This window comes from Pseudophryne corroboree, chromosome 1 (genome assembly GCF_028390025.1).
Source record: "Pseudophryne corroboree isolate aPseCor3 chromosome 1, aPseCor3.hap2, whole genome shotgun sequence".
Taxonomy (NCBI): domain Eukaryota; kingdom Metazoa; phylum Chordata; class Amphibia; order Anura; family Myobatrachidae; genus Pseudophryne; species Pseudophryne corroboree.
In genome coordinates, this window is record NC_086444.1 from 819,704,184 (window position 1) to 819,723,471 (window position 19,288).

Genomic DNA, 19,288 nt, shown 5'->3' on the forward strand with positions numbered 1-19,288 from the left:
GTACAATACTAAAGTCCTCAACATAGTCCCATATTCCAGATAGATGTTAAAACAAAAATGTAGAGTGTCTAGTCTAATAGAGTCAAAATAGGAGAAAGTTCTGCACTTAACACCTGAAAGCAAACCCTAGCATACAGTACCTCCACACGGCTAGAATAGAGTCTCTGTGATTGTCCTATAAAGCCCAATAGTCCTTCAGCACCAACAACGTTTCGATCCTTGCAGGATCTTTTTCAAGGTAAAGGATAAGAGTGGGCTGGAGACATATTTATATCACATGGACAGGATGCATGATGGGAAAAGGGGATTCTACTCTCTAGGATGAGCTGCGATGGGAGATTTGTACTTTGCAGGTCCCCATAGGAGACAGTTCCTAGAGACAATCACATAGACTCTATTCCAGCCGTGTGGAGGTATGCTAGGGTTTTCATTCAGGTGTTAAGTCCGGACCTTTCTCCTGTTTTGACTCTATTAGACACTCTACATTTTTGTTTTAACATCTATCTGGAATATGGGACTATGTTGATGGACTACTTTAGGATTGTACCTAATCATTTATTTTAATATTTTGGAATTGTGTTTTTTGGAATAAATCTGCTATTACTACGACTGCAAAACCCTCACAAACTCTAATCCATGCTCTCATTATCTCCTGCATTGATTATTGCAATAGTCTCCTAACTGGTCTCCCGAAGAAAAGGCTCTCACAACTACAATCCATTTTGAATGCAGCTGCGAGGCTAATCTTCCTAGCAAGACGTTCATCGCCTGCTGATCCTCTCTTTCAGTCCCTCCTTTGGTTACCGGTATTCTACCGTATTCAATATAAAATACTTGTACTCACATATAAAAATATTAACCAACCTACACCAACATATATCTCCATTCTGCACAAGATCTGCAACTCTCATCTGCACGGATTACTCCCATTCACAATTGCAGGACTTTCTTCGGGCAGTATTCACCATATGGAATACCCTCCCATGCACAATAAGACTCTCCTCTAGTCTCCAAACTTTCAAGCATTCCTGGAAAATTCACCTCTTCAGACAAGCCTATCAAATTCCTCAACCGCTCACGTAACCTTCAGAAGCATTCATTTCTAATGACATCCCATCAGGACTGTCCTTGTAATCTGGTGGGAACGCTATGCTATAGATAGTGCCTATCCTTGTGTATGCTTCTTATTTCCCTATAGATTGTAAACTTGCGAGCAGGGCCTTCCTACCTCTATGTCTGTCTGTTATTACCTAGTTTGTCTTATCACTGTTGTTTCCAATTGTAAAGCACAATGGAATATGCTGTGCTGTTCAAGAAACTCTAAATAAATAAATAAATCATGACACAGCAGTTTTATATGTACTTTATTTTTAGGAGGGGCATTCTTTGCAATAGAATTAAAATGTTTCTGCCTCTATTCTCCAGGTATTATTGTGGTCGGCAAACAAAGTGTTTGAGGAACTTACAGACATTGAAAGACAATTCCACAAGGCCTTCTATACAGTGAGAGCGTATTTAAACTGCGACCGATATTCCGTTGGCCTTCTAGACATGTCAAAAGACAAGGTACAGTACATTATTGTAAAGATTGCAAAACACTGATCACGGATTCAAATTCACTCCAGGTTTCACAATCAATGAAATAGTGTATAGATTTATTGATGCCTACTGGAAGACCCAACAAATCGCCTTATTAAAGCATCAGAGTAACTAGCTATGACTGGTAGTATACTGGATATATGCATAGTTCAGGGTGAGAAACAAATTGGCGGAGGGCCCTGCTCATACAGCTTGTAGTCATACTTGCTGACTTTTGCAGGCATGACTGTGGGATATCAATCAAAGCTGAGGAAGTGTGGACATGAGCAGGGGCATTACTATACACCCCTGCAGAAAGGGGGCATGGCCTAACGCTCATGGCATGACTCCCACTTTCATCACTCCGGGGTTCCCGGAGACTGTCTGTGTGCAGTGCTGGTTCCTACACTGTGATGGGAGCCAAATGCTGCATTGTAACATTACGTCCCTGTTACTCAGGAGGAGCCGGCATTTTGTTGTCATACCTCGGAGGGTGACATCCAGGTGCGGCCCACACACCCCTAGTGATGCCAGCGGACGTGATGCTATGTTTTGCACCACCACAGCCCTGCCCTGACAGCTTTTTGCAGTGATTTGCGACATTACAGTTAACGATAGGAACGCCATGATGCACTTCATAGCAAATCACGTCATTACATTCATTACCCCACAATCTTCACAGGAGAAGCAGGCATCATGCTGGGAGGCTGAACATTAGTCTCCCAGAAGTTCTGGGAGAGTGGCCAACTATGGCTTACAGAGGGGTTGGGCATAAAACTGGGAAAGGAAATGGTATGAGATTAGGAAAGGGGGTGCGGTCAGAAGACCAACATTGGGATCATGACGGTCAGAATCCCAACACATCCCAGAGTACAGGTGTTCAGGTTATGGTTATGCACTATGGAGAGAGTTAGGCTGCTGTGGAGGGGCGACTATGGTTAGGCTGTGGGAGGGAGTGGTTAGGGTTAGGCTGCAGAATGGGTGGGTTAGGGTAAGGGGTAGGATTAGGGGTAGGTGTATGGTAAAAATACTTACCAGGATGCGTCAGGATTCTGGCCCGGCGGGATTCTGCTGTCAGTCTTCTGACTGCTGGGATATTGTACCCAACCTAAGGAAAGAGATCAGAAGTTAAGAGTGAGAAGAGGGATGATAGGCTTTAATGAGCAAGGTCATTATCTTTCAGTATGTTACACTGCTCTCTTCTCTGCACCAAAATGCTTGATTACTTCTGAGATGTCAGAGGTCCATTTATGGTGATGCTGCACTGCAGAGGCAAAGTACTCACTGCAGTAGAGCTCTGTGTTTACCCATGTCACACAATATTCCACTGAAGTAGGATAAATATAGTTGTTTCATAACTAAGCAATGCACAATGCACTTACAGATGCATATTATTTCTGTATAGACAATTACATAAAACATTGTTCATGGTACATTTTGAATTGTTTCTACATGTAATATATAAATGAAGCATGAGGCTCCTTCTACAATATGTTGCCTGAAGTCCTTGTAAATTAATTTGAATTTGCATCCATATATTTTTTGGCTTTTCTAATGAAGTTACAGCTAAACTAAAACAGGATAACTTTATATCTCTATCAACCAGTGATCTTATTGAATGACTAATCTAAGTGACAATTCTTTTTCCCAAGGAATTCTTTGACATGTGGCCTATTCTAATGGGGGAAGTTCCCCCATATTCTGGACCCCGTACTCCAGATGGAAGGGTAAGTTAAGCATAGCCTAGCACTTGTTTTCTTAAAGAACATCTATTATTTTATAAGTAGTAAAATGGACCTGGCATATGTTGGGTTGTTTCAGCCCACACCTCCACCTCGCCCCATTCCTCTATCATCTCTTCTCCTTCCCACCATACTTACCACTGGTCCTCCTCTCCCCTCCTGCAGGATGGCTGTCCTGACTCTGTCGCCATCATTTGGATCCATTGGGGGATTGGGGCACTGTGTATGTTGGAAACATAGTAGCTATTCACATTTATTATATGGACTGCCTTTCATCCCCCATGGGTCTGGAAAATATTACTCCAAGCTGGTGCTCACTGGCCGGAAAGCAAACTTCTGGAGATGGGACTCGTTGATGCAGCCTTTAGTTGCATTGTTTGCTTGTATCTGAAGTAGTTTACATTCCAACTCCGGGCTCTGAGCCATTGCTGCTGGTGGTGGCAGTATTGCACTTCTTCAGGGGATCCTTGTAGTTCTGCTAGTTGGTGGAAGTAGATTGTTAAAAAAAAAGTTTACATTTGGCTAGTTATGTGTGTGGTGAACAAGAATAACTGAGTTCTGAGCAGAATAAATGCACCTGGACATATCAAGCAGCTTTTAGTATTTAATTCAACCTGTTTATTATACATATCATATTTATCATATTTCAGTGGCCTTAATGTTTTTGCCTTTTATTAGGAAATTTTATTCTACAAGGTTATTGATTATATTCTACATGGAAAAGAAGACATCAAAGTCATACCGTAAGTGGATTTATAGCCTGGAATGTGTATTTTTTGTCTTCTGTAGTAGACAATAAACAAAGATAATTTAACTCACTATTTAGATGATGTGAATTTTTACACATTCAACTATCTTTTGTTTTTCGCTTTAAGAAATCCTCCAGCAGATCACTGGGCTCTGATTAGTGGCCTGCCGACTTTTGTCGCAGAAAGTGGATTTGTAAGTCTATTGCTCATTCTTTGACAAAGAAACCATGGTAAAAAGTTATGATTAAAATAAATGGCAAATACACACAATATGAATGTGGATGAATGTGGTTATTAAACACAGTAAAACACTTTAAAGATGTGAGGCTTTATTTATGAAGTGGTGACTATTGCAAGTGCTGCCTATCGGCAGATTGGAACTGAAAATTTAAAGTGGTACTGACATCCAGTGTAAAGCACGCCGCTTTGTAAATATAGCCCGTAGTCTCTATAACGTTTGTGTTTTCAGAGCATCAGTTTTCATTAGAACTCTGCTTTAAAAATGTGCTTCTGTTTAAACATGTGACTATCAGGGATGTCACTACCCAGGTATGCTGGGTGATAGCTCATGATCATGAACTACTTGCCAATTACCAATAATTTACAATAAAGTTATTTATTATAATTGAGGATGATAGTAATCCATTATTATGACATCACATTTAATATTGTGTTTTGGTTGCTTTTATACATACTGTTTATAATTCTAAGAAAACAGTGATTAATATATAACATACTTTTTCAATTATATTTTTCCCATATTTGTAGATCTGCAATATTATGAATGCATCTGCAGATGAAATGTTCAAATTCCAGGTGAGAACCTCCTTTTAGATAAATAGTAACAGGCATATAGGTGGTCATTCCGAGTTCGCTCGCAAGCTGCTTTTAGCAGCTTTGCACACGCTAAGCCGCCGCCTACTGGGAGTGAATCTTAGCTTATCAAAATTGCTAACGAAAGATTAGCAGAATTGCGAATAGACACTTTTTAGCAGTTTCTGAGTAGCTCCAAACTTACTCGGCATCTGCGATCAGTTCAGTGCTTGTCGTTCCTGGTTTGACGTCACAAACACACCCAGCGTTCGCCCAGACACTCCTCCGTTTCTCCAGCCACTCCCGCGTTTTTCCCGGAAACGGTAGCGTTTTTTCACACACACCCATAAAACGGCCAGTTTCCGCCCAGAAACACCCACTTCCTGTCAATCACATTACGATCACCAGAACGAGGAAAAACCCTCGTAATGCCGTGAGTAAAATTCCTAACTGCATAGCAAATTTACTTGGCGCAGTCGCACTGCGGACATTGCGCATGCGCATTAGCGACTAATCGCTCCGTTGCGACAGAAAAATAACGAGCGAACAACTCGGAATAACCCCCATAGTGATTTATTTTGACACTTAAATTTACTTTTGTGGTTATAAGCTACCAACCATTTAAATGTCATAGTATAAAGGATTTGTGTGGCTGCGGTTCAGGCCAAGCAAATGGTTCACATAAACCCAGATAGGGCAGATGACTGAAGTCTCTTCACTCTGGCAGAACAAAGCCATTGCTTGGCCATCAGCCCTCATGACATACCATCATCTGCATGTGCTGCAGCCTTAGCAGGGCCATCCATAACAATTATGGACCCCCTGATCCTGGGCCCCCATCGTCGGGGCTGTATGGAAGGTTTTTGCTACATCTGGGATTACACTAACTAAACTGGAGGTACTGACCACGCGTGCCAATAGCACCAGCAGGGTAATTCAGACGAGCATCCAACCAGAAGGGCCCCTTACATGTGCCCTCCTAACGCCCCCTATGGGTGACCTGTTTTCATCACTAGGAGAGTTGTAGAGAAGTGGAACTAGAAAGGGAGTGAAGGAAGCTGAATAAAGATAATAGTGGAAGAGACGGTCAATGATGCTCACGTCACTATGTAGTGTCAAAAGAGACTATAAAAGTATCTACATCAGTTATAATGTGGAAGCAAAATAACAATCAGAGTATTCTCAGAAATATAAAGTCAGCGATAACAAAAATGAAGAACATGACAACTCCACACAGATCAGTCATAGTGTTATTAACCCTGACATTGCATTTTTATACTTACATTTTTATACTTACAACACCATGAAACAATAGTAAAGGAGGATAAAAGATAAAGGGTGGTGAAGGCCCATTTTGCCAACTGGTTGCTGTTCCTTTATACAAAAAAAAAGATCAAATTCTGTTTGGCAGGCTTCTGAATCAGAAAATGTTTTTTTTTATATATAGATGATAATAAATTACTTTTCTGTACAGTTGCACAATTATAAGAAAATAAAACCCTGTCACTGATCTCCCAATTCACCATTTTCTTGTTTTTCTTTAAAAAAAAAACTGGTAAAGTGAAAAAATAATTGAGCTATTTATTCCACAGCTCAGGAGGGGATCTAGACTTTTCTTTTATAGGTGGACACTTTCCAATTAACAGCTGCTGCAACTGCTGTATGCCTCTGAGTAGACAAATTGTTGTCGTGTGCAGCTGCAGGCTTCTAGGGGAGTAATCTGCAGGTTACAGGAAGATTCAGTACATCAAATAATCTGCCTGTTACAGTTGTACAAGGATACAACATATTGGGTGGTATTCAATTCTTTCCGCCCCCGTTCTGTTTCTACTGACAGGCGTCGTATTATCATTTAATCTCGCTACCCCCGGGGAAGTGAGGCGCCCTAACCCTTTAAGCAGATAAAACTGATTATTATGGCGCGATATGCACGATAACGGGGGTCACTTTAGACAGGAGATTGGGTGTGATATATCATTCGAATACCGCCCATTGAATTTTGCAAGGGCAGATTGGCACAAGGCTAGGAAGTGTCAGGCTTTTCTAGCTCTGCCACAAGCCTTGGAAGCAGGGGTGTGATTAGTATAGGTGCAGTGGGTGTAGATGCCATGGGGCCCACAGCTGAGAGGGGCCCACCTTCCTGTCAAAGTTCCATGTGTTATATACATTTTTCACCATTGGCCGGTACATAAGGGACCTTACAAACTTTTGCTAAGGTGCCCATAAATATCTAGTTACACCCTGAAGTCAACCCAGTATTATTCAGTCAAATTTGTATCAGCCCAGTAATATACACTATGCCTTCAGCATAAATACATCTTTAATATTTTTCTCAAGAAAGAACCTCTGGATGAAAGCGGATGGGTTATTAAAAATGTCCTATCAATGCCTATCGTGAACAAGAAGGAGGAAATTGTTGGGGTTGCCACTTTTTACAACAGGAAAGATGGAAAACCCTTTGATGAGCAAGATGAAACATTGATGGAGGTAAGAATAGTATCTAGTAGTGCAATATGCATTCTCTAGGGACCATTCCTTTTATAATAATAATAATACACAAATAATGTTATTACATGTATTATATAAGTGTCTATGAATTATATCTGTATGATGTGATTTGTGACATCATTGCTTATAATTGGCAAGTCTGAAGTCATAACAATACAGGCAGATTTATTAACATTGTTTTTACTAAAGAAATGTGAAAAAGGGAGTTTTCATACCCTTTTCACATTATTTTAGTTTCACTGAAATGTATTAAAGGGCGTTTGGAGCAGTTTTCATGAAAAACTGGTCCATCCCCTCTACTTCACTTATTTTAAGTTACAAGATCGCATTTTCAATACTTATAATAGGAAATGTGATATGATCAAATTACTAAAAAATAAATAATTCCCCCCCCCAAAAAAATACAGCAGTGAGCCCTGTGATAATAAGGCTTTCATGAGACAGTGTTATCAATGGGCTCACTGCTATATGCTGTCTTCTGCACAGCTTTCTCTGCCCGCTGACAGAGAAAGCTGTGCAGCGACCCAGCAGTGTGATCAGATACATTTGTCCGATGGACACACTAGCTGATCACTGTGTAAAATACAAAAAAGTAATTAATAAAAATCACACCTACCCAGGGATCGGCGATCGGTGCTTCGGTGAGGGCTGCTGGTCATCGGGGCTACCTGCTTCTCCTGTGACCACTGGTGCTGTAAAGTGATGTTTCAAAGTGACAGCTCAATTTATAGCACCGGAGGTCACAGTAGCAGGGACCCCCGAAGACCGGCAGAACTCCAGGAGACCGATCACCGATCCCTGGGTAGGTGAGTATGATTAGCGGTGGGGGAGGGTCGTGGCGCGGGCAGTGGCGGATCTAGACTTTACTTTTAGTGGAGGTAGTTTAAGAATTAATACTGACTTGTCTCCTCTCTACTCATTACTCCTACTGCCACTTACTCAGTCCTGCCCCCTCCCATTTTCGTTAACAACTCTTTTGGACCATGCCTAGGTAACTGCAGGCAAATACAGACAGGAATTTCACAGATAATCTGATAATTTAATACGCTTCAGTCCTTCAATAAATTACAAATAATAAAGATACATCCAATCAATGAGGACAGCATACAGATAATATCATCCCTTGTCCAAACTGATAGTAAATAAGCACACACATGTTATACAGTGAAATACTTGCACATTAACGTGTAAAACATTCTAAGTTCAGTGTAATGGTGTGCAATATTTTAAACCTACAGTATATAATCAACAAATAGATTACAGCAATAACGTTGCAGTGCTAAAACCACCATGGCAACGTATCCCATAACGGGTGTACTACGGTACACCGGCGCTCGGGATCCCGGTGCCCAGCCGGAATGCCGACAGTGGGGCGAGAGCAAAAGAGCCCCTTGTGGGCTCGCAGCGCTCGCCACACTGCGGGTACGGTGGCGCGCTAAACACGCCATGCTATTTATTCTCCCTCCAGGGGTGTTGTGGACACCCCAAGAGGGAGAATAGTTGTCGTATCCCAGGAGACGGGACCCCTGTGCCAGAATGCTAAGCGCCGGGATCCCGTCCGCCGGGTTATCGAGTGCCTCCCCCAGACTGAGCAGTAAAAAATAAACTACAATTCCCATGCCACCCCTCTTCCTTCTCTGGCTGCCCGGGTGCATGGGCTGACAGTGACAGTTGACTGTCTCAGCCACTGAGCCACTTTCACTGAATGTGGCCAGCGCAGCCAGATCCTGGCTGATGCCCGTAGCTCCCACCAGCCTCTGCAGCCTGCAGAAACAGTAAGTGGGCAGGCTAGCGCTGTGTGTTATGGTGGGCATACGTCCTTATCCCTTAATAAATCCACCACTGGGCATGTGCGGGGGAAGGGGGGGGCAGGGTGAGGGGGATGGGGGATGGGGGTTGTCGTGATAGGGAGGGTGTGCCTGGCAGCAGTGGTAGCATCGATGTTAGTGAGGGTGCATGCACAGCACAATCTCTGGGTATTTTTTACTATGTAGGTTAGATCTACTATGCTCAAAGCCTCCAAAATTCTATTTTGCAAATCTTTTCCAGGTACTGTGATTAATACGTGAATTTAATTTGAGTAATCACAAATTGGCCCTGAACCCGTAAAGTGATAGCAATCATCTGTGGCCATCTGGCAACCTTGTAGATAATTAAATTAATATTTCTGTGCAGATTATTATTGGGTATCACAGCACCCATAGGCCCTCATTCCGAGTTGATCGCTAGCTGCTTTCGGTCGCAGCGCGGCGATTAGGTGAAAAAGCAGCATTTCTGCGCATGCGTACGGGCCGCAGTACGCACGCGCGAGGTACTTTCACACAAAACTATGCAGTTTTACACAAGGTCGAATGACGCTTTTCTGTCGCACTGTTGATCGGTGAGTGATTGACAGGAAGTGGGTGTTTCTGGGTGGTAACTGGCCGTTTTCAGGGAGTGTGCTAAAAAATGCAGACGTGACAAGTAAAAACGCAGGCGTGCCTGGGGAAACGGGGGAGTGGCTGGCCGAACGCAGGGCGTGTTTGTGACGTCAAAGCAGGATCTAAACTGAGTGAAGTGATCGCAAGGGAGGAGTAGGTTTTGAGCTGCTCAGAAACTGCATGAAAATTTTTACGAGCAGTTCTGCTAACCTTTCGGTCGCACTTCTGCTAAGCTAAGATACACTCCCAGAGGGCGGCGGCCTAGCGTTTGCACTGCTGCTAAAAGCAGCTAGCGAGCGATCAACTCGGAATGAGGGCCAAAGTCTCATACTGATTGCATGATCATCATAAAAGTTGAGTTTGAGAAACAATTTGTTTTAAAGGGTTGGTTGCTGAAACAAGATCTCAGTGATCAGTAACAGACATTGAATTAACCCCTTTGCTGTTTATTTCCTAAGCAGCATTTTATACTCATGATCTTTTGAAGATAGCAGGTCTACCGATCACGTATGTTTTTTTTATCTAGAGATAAATAGGCATTATACCATGCACAAAATCATTGATGCTGTAATCCCTCTATCTCAACAGTCTTTGACGCAGTTTCTTGGTTGGTCTGTTCTGAACACTGATACTTATGACAAGATGAACAAGCTGGAGAACCGTAAAGACATTGCACAGGACATGGTGATGTACCACGTCAAGTGTAGTAAGGATGAAATGCAAGATATCATGGTAATTGTTCTGTTGCATTCTATACATGTGCCATCTCTCCTAAATTCTTATACCAAATTTTTATCGGCATACTGTAGTTTCATGTTTACAAGATTATCTCAAGGTAATAATTAGAGTGCAACAGATATAGTACTTAAAGTAATCTACTGTACAATGGAGAAACAATAGCAACACAAACATTATTTTATTTATTAACAGTCTCTCATATAGCCCTGCAATTTCTGTTGCACATTACAATTGGAAACAATACTGATGAAACATAATTGGGTAATAACAGACAGTCATAGAAGTAGGAGTGCCCTGCTCACAATCTTACCATCTATAGGGAAATATATTGATACACAAGGATAGGTACTATCTATTGCATAATGGTCCACTAGATTAGAAAGGGTCTTAGTGGACTGTATAATATGGTCACACAGCAATGTTGGAATAGGATCAAGAGGATGGGAAAATGAAGAGAGAGAAAATATGTGAGGGTATGTGTGGACTCTACAGTGGGAATGTAATTGGATAGAAAAGTTTATGAAGGTTACGTGAGTGGTTCTGGAATTTGATAAGCTTGTCTGAAGAGGTGAGTTTTCAGGGAACGCTTGAAGGTTTGGAGACTGGGGGAGAGTCTTATTGTGCATGGTAGGGCATTCCACAGAGTGGGTGCAGATTGAAAAAAGTCCTGCAATCGTGAATGGGAATGAATAATAAGTGTGGATGAGAGGCGCAGATCTTGTGAAGAGCAGAGAGGTCGGGTTGGGAGATATTTTGAGATAAGGAAAGAGATGTACATTGGTGTAGTTTGCTTAATGGCCTCATGTGTGAGTAAAAGTATTTTATATTGAATATGGTAGAATACAGGTAACCAATGGAGTGGATCCGCAGACAATGAACGTCTAGTGAGGAAGATTAGCCTAGCAGCAGGATTCAGAATGTCTTATAGTTGTGAGAGTCTCTTTTTTGGTAAGAGCAGTAAGAAACCTATTACAGTAATCAATGCTGGAGATAATGAGAGGTTGGATTAGAGTTATTGCTGTGTCTTGTGTAAGATATGGTCGTATTTTGAATACATTTTTTAGATGTATGTAACATGATTTTGAAACAGATTGAATGTGGGGAACAAAGGACAGTTTTAGAGTCAAGGATGACACCTAGGCAACGAGCATGTGGGGTAGGATTGATTGTCAAGTTCTCAACAGTGATGGTAACTACTATTGGTCGATGGAAATATAATGAATTATTTTTTGGAAATATTAAGTTTGAGGTGCTGAGATGACATCCAACATGAAATGGCAGAAAGGCATTTAGTGACATGGACCAATACAGATGGTGACAAATCCGGGGAGGATAGGTAGCGATGAGTTTCATTCGCATACAGATGATACTGAAATCCGAAAGAATTGATTTGTTTGCCAAGAGATAAGGTATAGATTGAGAAAAGAGGAGTACCTAAGACTGAGCCTAAGGTGCATGGCCCGCATAGTGGGAGCTTTGGCATGCACTGTACACACACAACAGCTACGATTAGGCCATTAGGCAAATGTGCATGATGACCTAATTTCTCATACGTCCTAGAGGATGCTGGGGACTCCGTAAGGACCATGGGGTATAGACGGGATCCGCAAGAGACATGGGCACACTATAAGACTTTGAATGGGTGTGAACTGGCTCCTCCCTCTATGCCCCTCCTCCAGACTCCAGTTAGATTCTGTGCCCAGGAGAGACTGGACACACACTAGGGGAGCTCTACTGAGTTTCTCTAAAAGACTTTATGTTAGGTTTTTTATTTTCAGAGAGACCTGCTGGCTACAGGCTCCCTGCAGCATGGGAGTGAGGGGAGAGAAGTCAGACCTACTTCTTCTGAGTTAAGGGCTCTGCTTCTTAGGCTACTGGACACCATTAGCTCCAGAGGGTTCTATCACTTGGTGCGCCTAGCTGCTTGTTCCCGGAACCGCGCCGTCACCCACCTCACAGAAGCCAGAAGAAAGAAGCCGGGTGAGTATGAGAAGAACAGAAGACTTCAGTGACGGCAGAAGACTTCCAAGTCTCAGAGGTACCGCACAGCGGTCGCGCTGCGCGCCATTGCTCCCACACACCAATGGCTCTACAAGGGTGCAGGGCGCAGGGAGGGCGCCCTGGGCAGCAATATATACCTCCATTGAGTCTGGCTAAACATGTATACAGTGCATAGGCACTGTGTACGGACCCCTGCCAGCATAAAAAGCTATATTAATAGCGGGGCTGAAGCGCGCCGAGAAGGGGCGGGGCTTAGCCCTCACAACATGATTCAGCGCCATTTTTTCCATGGTCCCCGCCAAAGCAATGTGTACAGTGCAAACGAGGGGGGGCACAGTGTTTTAGTGCAATATAGAAGGAAATATAGCACTATCTTAGATAATGGGCATGTAATCATTGTGTTGTGCATATATGTCTGTGTGTTCCCTGTCAGATATATCCACTATAGCGTTTTAGTTCACATGTGTTGACATGCGTGAGTACTCTGTCGCAAACAGCTATGGGAATCCCTGTCGGCATCGCCGACGCCTGTTGGTACTTGATTCAGTAGATGCAGTGTCAGCAGGTCGGTAGTTGTATGCTTTTCAAAAGTAAACACTGTATGGGAGACACAGTAGTATGTGGGTGACCCTGTCGGCACCAACTGTTATTACTGGGTGTAAATTAACATGCTGTAACTGCCTTATACCTGTATATATGTTTATATGTATATGTATGGTACGGTTCCATGGGCCTGTAGCTCGAGCACAGACATGGTAGTATTTGTGGGGGAGTAATATTAAAATGATATATGTATACTTCCCTCGGACCCCTCGGGGTCGCAAGAATGTTATTTTGTCTGGTTACTACTCCCTGCTGTCGATGTCGACGTGTTCCATACGTTTCACTGATTTTGTTTTAGCACTTTACACTGACAGCCCCGTCACTGGACTTCCGCGAACGGGAAGCCACAGAGCGCCGGGTAACCATGGCAACATGACGCCTGGTTGCCTAGGCACAGTCGGAATCCTGTGACGCGCAAGAACCACGTGATTGAGGCTGTCGCACTTTACACACACCGGGACGGAAGCTACACTCCCCCGGACACCGCTGTAACTCCCGCCTTCCGGGTCTCCCACACCATAAAGGTAACACGATTTTGTTTGTTCATTTACTCTGTGTTTGTTCACCTTGACAAAGGGGCGTACGCGCCCCGAAACGTTGGATCACCCCTTGTTTTTGTTACAATGGATTAAAAGCACTTGCACTTTATTTATGGATTATGCAGTCTCTGAGTGCCGCTGAATGTTCTCTGTGTAAACGCCTGCATGCATTTTCCAGATGGCACCGGAGCACCATTGAATTTATTTGGAGAGTGCCGATCCGAGTACACACCATATATATATATATATATAAGGTAAGGTGATGGGCGGCACTCCAAAGGATTTTCTATGAATAAAACAGCTCACCAGGCCGATTAGCGTGTCAACGTTTCAGGTGTCTTTATTCACACCTTTCGTCAGGATAAAGACACCTGAAACGTTGACACGCTAATCGGCCTGGTGAGCTGTTTTATTCATAGAAAATCCTTTGGAGTGCCGCCCATCACCTTACCTTGTCTGCTGGGCCTTGCAGTGCCACGGGAAGGCACCCAGGTATTCAATCCTTGCTGTAGGAGTGCCGGTCACAACTGTTTTTTATATATATATATATATATATAATGGATAAAAGTATTCAGAGGGCGCACTATGACTTCAACTCCAAATATTTGAAACCAGCATGAACCAAATAGCAATATTTTTTAATACAACATTAAAAACATTAAAATCATACAGAAGTATAATAGTTCATAAGCACATTATTCGTTTGTACATGTGTGACACTTCATAAATACTATCATAAACCCAACGCGTTTCGTCCTATAAGGACTTCATCAGGGGTACAGTTCGTAGCTGGTCATGGAGGAAAGAGGAAGAAAAGGAGTAAAGAACAAGAGATAAAGAATATCAAATGATGTCATGAAATGCATTTCAATTTCAACATTCTTTTTCCTTAACAAGGTACCTAATATTATTTCAAAATATATATTCATTCAACTGATAAACAAGAGTAGATAATCAATACATACAGAGTATCATCAGACAATGAGAAAAGAGAGAATTCTCACTGGACACAATTTAGATGACGACTACTTACTATGGATACTGTTTCGGGTGGGTCCCGTGTAACCATAAGGTTTATTATTAGTGATAACCGTATTCCACTGTTAATAAAGGTATTTGATGTGTGGTACTCTAAAAAGAATAAAGTCTGTCAGAAAGAACCCAGTTACTTTCCATACTTTAAGCTATAAGATGACGATAGTCACTCACATTAAATGATACTCAAACATCAAAGGTCTTCCATGTAGAGTATGGTGGAGATATCTAGAGAAAAAGGGGGGTTGTCTCAGACTAAATTTAATTTACTATTGTAACTAACCATTTACAATAGTTATACTCACATTTGAGTTCAGAAAGTGCCCATAGCCAATAATAAACTGTCTTCAATGGTTTGGGGGAGATCAGATAGAATCTAAATGAATTGAATAGATTTAGATAAGGTATATGCGAGCCTTTACATGGAGGTTCTATTTTCAAGATTATAAATTAACTTACTTTTAGAACTAGAATCAAAGATACCAAACAGGAATCCAGATAGGCCAAAGGCAACCAACTAAAAAAATTAATTAATTAAATAGATTTAATTAGTTAACTAGTAGAGAAAAATTAATTTAGTGAACAAAAAAAGGAATATGCTGATTACTTACATAGTGAGATCCTGGACCTAGTGACTGCCTTCTCTCCTCAATGTCAAGTGAATTGACTTATGAGAGCCTGACCTATTTATACCTATAGAGGTATTACATCACTTCCTTTCTCCCCTAATAGGTCAAGCAATAAAACAGCTATAGAGGGCTTTTTTAACCCCTCCAGATGCAATTTTATTCTTAAACTTAGAAAGGTTAAACTCACAAGTCTATAGGATAATATATAGTATGGAATAGAGGATTTAAATTGGGCAAAAAATCATTTATTACGGTTATGCGTTCCACCTGTCGTATGGTGGAACGCATGGACTTCCGTTCAATCCTAGCACTTCCCAGTCTAAATAAATATATTAAGCCCAGAGGGGACAATTGATGTATTTTAATTAAGCCCAGAGAGGGTGCATCCGATCCGGGATCATTACAGATCCCAATCGGTGCAGCAAACGGAGAGGGAGAGTCCGAGTCCGTGGACCCGTGCGTTCCATCTAATACTAGGTGGAACGCAACGCGTCACTTCCGCAATACGTACTCGTGCGCTCCATCCATATTGGGGATGGAACGCTGTACGTCACCCCCGTGACAGGCGCTTATGCGTTCCACCTGTCCAGACGGTGAGACGCACAGTATCAATTCCCATTCATACCAGGCATTCCGCCCACTCATATCAAAAACACTATACTTCAAAAGGGTATTAGTGTTATATGGTCTCACTCTGAAGTATCCCACATTTTTAACCGAGTGTGCATCAATAGAATTTGATCGCTATTTTCTCAACGTCTTTACAAATGACAATAATAATATAATATGACATACAAAAAATTCTTATCACATGGGTTAATAGTTATTTGCTGATTAATATTCGAGAGATACATAAATCCTATTGATAGAATATGATGAAAAAGGTGATGAATAATAATTCACACAGTCATAATAAGAAAATAATAAGAAAATCACAATATGGTACATAAAAGAAATAGTCCTAAATATTAAGTTATTTGTTGTTATAACATACAAATGGTGTAATTCAGGTTTATTCATAACATATAAAGTACCACAAGGAAGACTTCTCTCATTATTAGGGGCTGTTACATATAACCTACTTGAATAAGAGATATCAGGGATTGAACAAAACAAATGATTAGACGTCCCATATTATCAAAGTAGTTATTTCTTATCGTAAGGATGTATAAATATCATATTTCCAAAAAGTACTCCATTTTAACCAGAATGATGGACCTAACTCAACAACCCAGGAAGGAGACTATATCGATGTTCTCATTGAGACCAATCAGATGTAGAGTGTTCAGTGTATAGATCCAATATGACTCTCGTTTGGCTAATATTAGATCTCGATCTCCTCCTCTTAAATCTGGTTTAATATGTTCTAATACTGTAAAAGTCAGCCCAGTCACATTTGATTGGTGGACTTCCGCAAAGTGTCGGGGCAGGCTGTGTGACATCATTTTATTTTTAATGTTCCTCAGATGTTCCTGGACTCTGATTTTAAGCCTACGTTTCGTTTTGCCCACATAGGACAGACCACAAGGGCAATTTATTTTATAGATCACGTATTCAGTCATACAAGTTACCCGATCTTTCAAAGAATGTAGACTACCATTATCCAGTATTATTTTCACATTAGCCTTTTGCATATATTTGCAACAGATGCAGTGGGTGCATGGGAAACAACCCCATTTATTGCCCAAAAGGAAATCCTTTGGAGTATTAGTATTAGTAGGTTTCTCCACTTTAAGGGTGCTCGGTGCTAATATACTTTTTAAATTTGGAGCACGTTTAAAGACTAACCTTGGTCTATCTGGTAGAGTGGGTCCTAAAATGGGGTCTTTCTGTAATATATTCCAATGTTTTTTTATTATTTTATTTATTTTATTCGCATCCTTACTGAACTGGGTGACAAAAGGTCTAGATTGGTCCATACTTTGGGAAATGGGGAGTTTTTCTCTTATTAGTTCGACCCTAGATCTTTTAGAAGCTTTCCATCTTGCTTCATTCAAGAAATTAATGTTGTATCCCCTTTCAATGAATCTATTATATAGGACGGTTGACTGTTCCCAATAGCTATTAATATCACTACAGTTTTTACGGATCCTAACGAATTGAGAGTAAGGTACCCCATTCTTCCAAACAGAATGATGACAACTGTCACTAGGTATGTAACTGTTGGCGTCAACAGATTTGAAATGAGTCTTAGTAGTGACTCCTTTTAAATTATGTCCCATCAATTCGAGATCCAAGTAGTCAATGGAGGTGGGGTCTGTTTTAAAGGTAAATTTTAAATTATAATCATTCTTATTCAGATGATCCATAAATTTTGTGATACTTTCTAAATCCCCCTGCCAAATGAATAGCAGATCATCAATATATCTCTTATATAGTATTATGTTCACTTTTTCGAATTCTGTATTATGTATAAACTTATTTTCCCACTCACCCATCAACAAATTAGCATAAGAGGGGGCAAACTTGGTCCCCATCGCGGTACCCTGTTTTTGTAAAAAATAGGTACCGTTGAATTCAAAAAAGTTATGTTCTAAAATGAACTTAATACAATCGATTATGAAGATAACCTCTAGAGGAGAATTACTAGGGTCATTTTCAAGGGCGTGTCGGACAGCTTCTATTCCTCTATCATGAGGGATAGAGGAATAGAGGGCCTGCACGTCCACAGTTAACCACCTATTATTGGTGGACCATTGGCAATTTTCAACCAATCTTAATATACTAGTGGAGTCTTTCAAATGTGATTTATTAAGCTGAACATAGGGCTGTAATTTCAAATCTATATAATGCGAAAGGTTGGAGGTTAAAGAGTTCACTCCTGCAATAATGGGGCGCCCCGGTGGATTCTCTTTGTTTTTGTGTACTTTTGGCAATTGGTAGAATATGGGCATAACCGGGAATTTTTTATACAGGTAATCGAATTCACCTTTACAGATTAAACTATTATTCTTAGCATTAATCAGAAGTTTATATAATAATTCCTGAAACTCTGCAGAGGGGTCGTTAGCAAGTTTGGTATAGGTAAATTCGTCATCTAATATATTGTACGATTCTTTCAGATATAACGACTTATCTTGGAGAACTACTGCACCCCCCTTATCAGCTGCTTTAATTATTATATTAGGGTCTTTGGATAAATTCTTAATGGCGTTCTTTTCTAACGGTGTGATATTATTGTTATATTTACTATTATAAGATTTAATTTTTCTGAAGTCATCTCTAACGGACTCATAGAATATATCAACGTGACTTCCACGAGACTCTACGGGGTAAAATTTCGAGGGGAGAGAAACGATTTCCTTTTGGGCAATAAATGGGGTTGTTTCCCATGCACCCACTGCATCTGTTGCAAATATATGCAAAAGGCTAATGTGAAAATAATACTGGATAATGGTAGTCTACATTCTTTGAAAGATCGGGTAACTTGTATGACTGAATACGTGATCTATAAAATAAATTGCCCTTGTGGTCTGTCCTATGTGGGCAAAACGAAACGTAGACTTAAAATCAGAGTCCAGGAACATCTGAGGAACATTAAAAATAAAATGATGTCACACAGCCTGCCCCGACACTTTGCGGAAGTCCACCAATCAAATGTGACTGGGCTGACTTTTACAGTATTAGAACATATTAAACCAGATTTAAGAGGAGGAGATCGAGATCTAATATTAGCCAAACGAGAGTCATATTGGATCTATACACTGAACACTCTACATCCGATTGGTCTCAATGAGAACATCGATATAGTCTCCTTCCTGGGTTGTTGAGTTAGGTCCATCATTCTGGTTAAAATGGAGTACTTTTTGGAAATATGATATTTATACATCCTTACGATAAGAAATAACTACTTTGATAATATGGGACGTCTAATCATTTGTTTTGTTCAATCCCTGATATCTCTTATTCAAGTAGGTTATATGTAATAGCCCC

General features: G+C 41.0%; 1 protein-coding gene across 1 annotated transcript in view; it reads left to right on the forward strand.

Moving 5' to 3' along the window:
* The window catches only part of PDE6B (phosphodiesterase 6B), a 132,622-nt gene that overhangs the window by 29,317 nt on the left and 84,017 nt on the right, over positions 1-19,288 (forward strand). Inside the window, exons 4-10 of the mRNA XM_063919537.1 lie at positions 1,426-1,566; positions 3,231-3,305; positions 3,999-4,063; positions 4,196-4,262; positions 4,838-4,885; positions 7,220-7,369; positions 10,399-10,542. Coding sequence (XP_063775607.1) covers positions 1,426-1,566; positions 3,231-3,305; positions 3,999-4,063; positions 4,196-4,262; positions 4,838-4,885; positions 7,220-7,369; positions 10,399-10,542 — 690 coding nt within the window. The remainder of the gene's footprint in view (positions 1-1,425; positions 1,567-3,230; positions 3,306-3,998; positions 4,064-4,195; positions 4,263-4,837; positions 4,886-7,219; positions 7,370-10,398; positions 10,543-19,288) is intronic.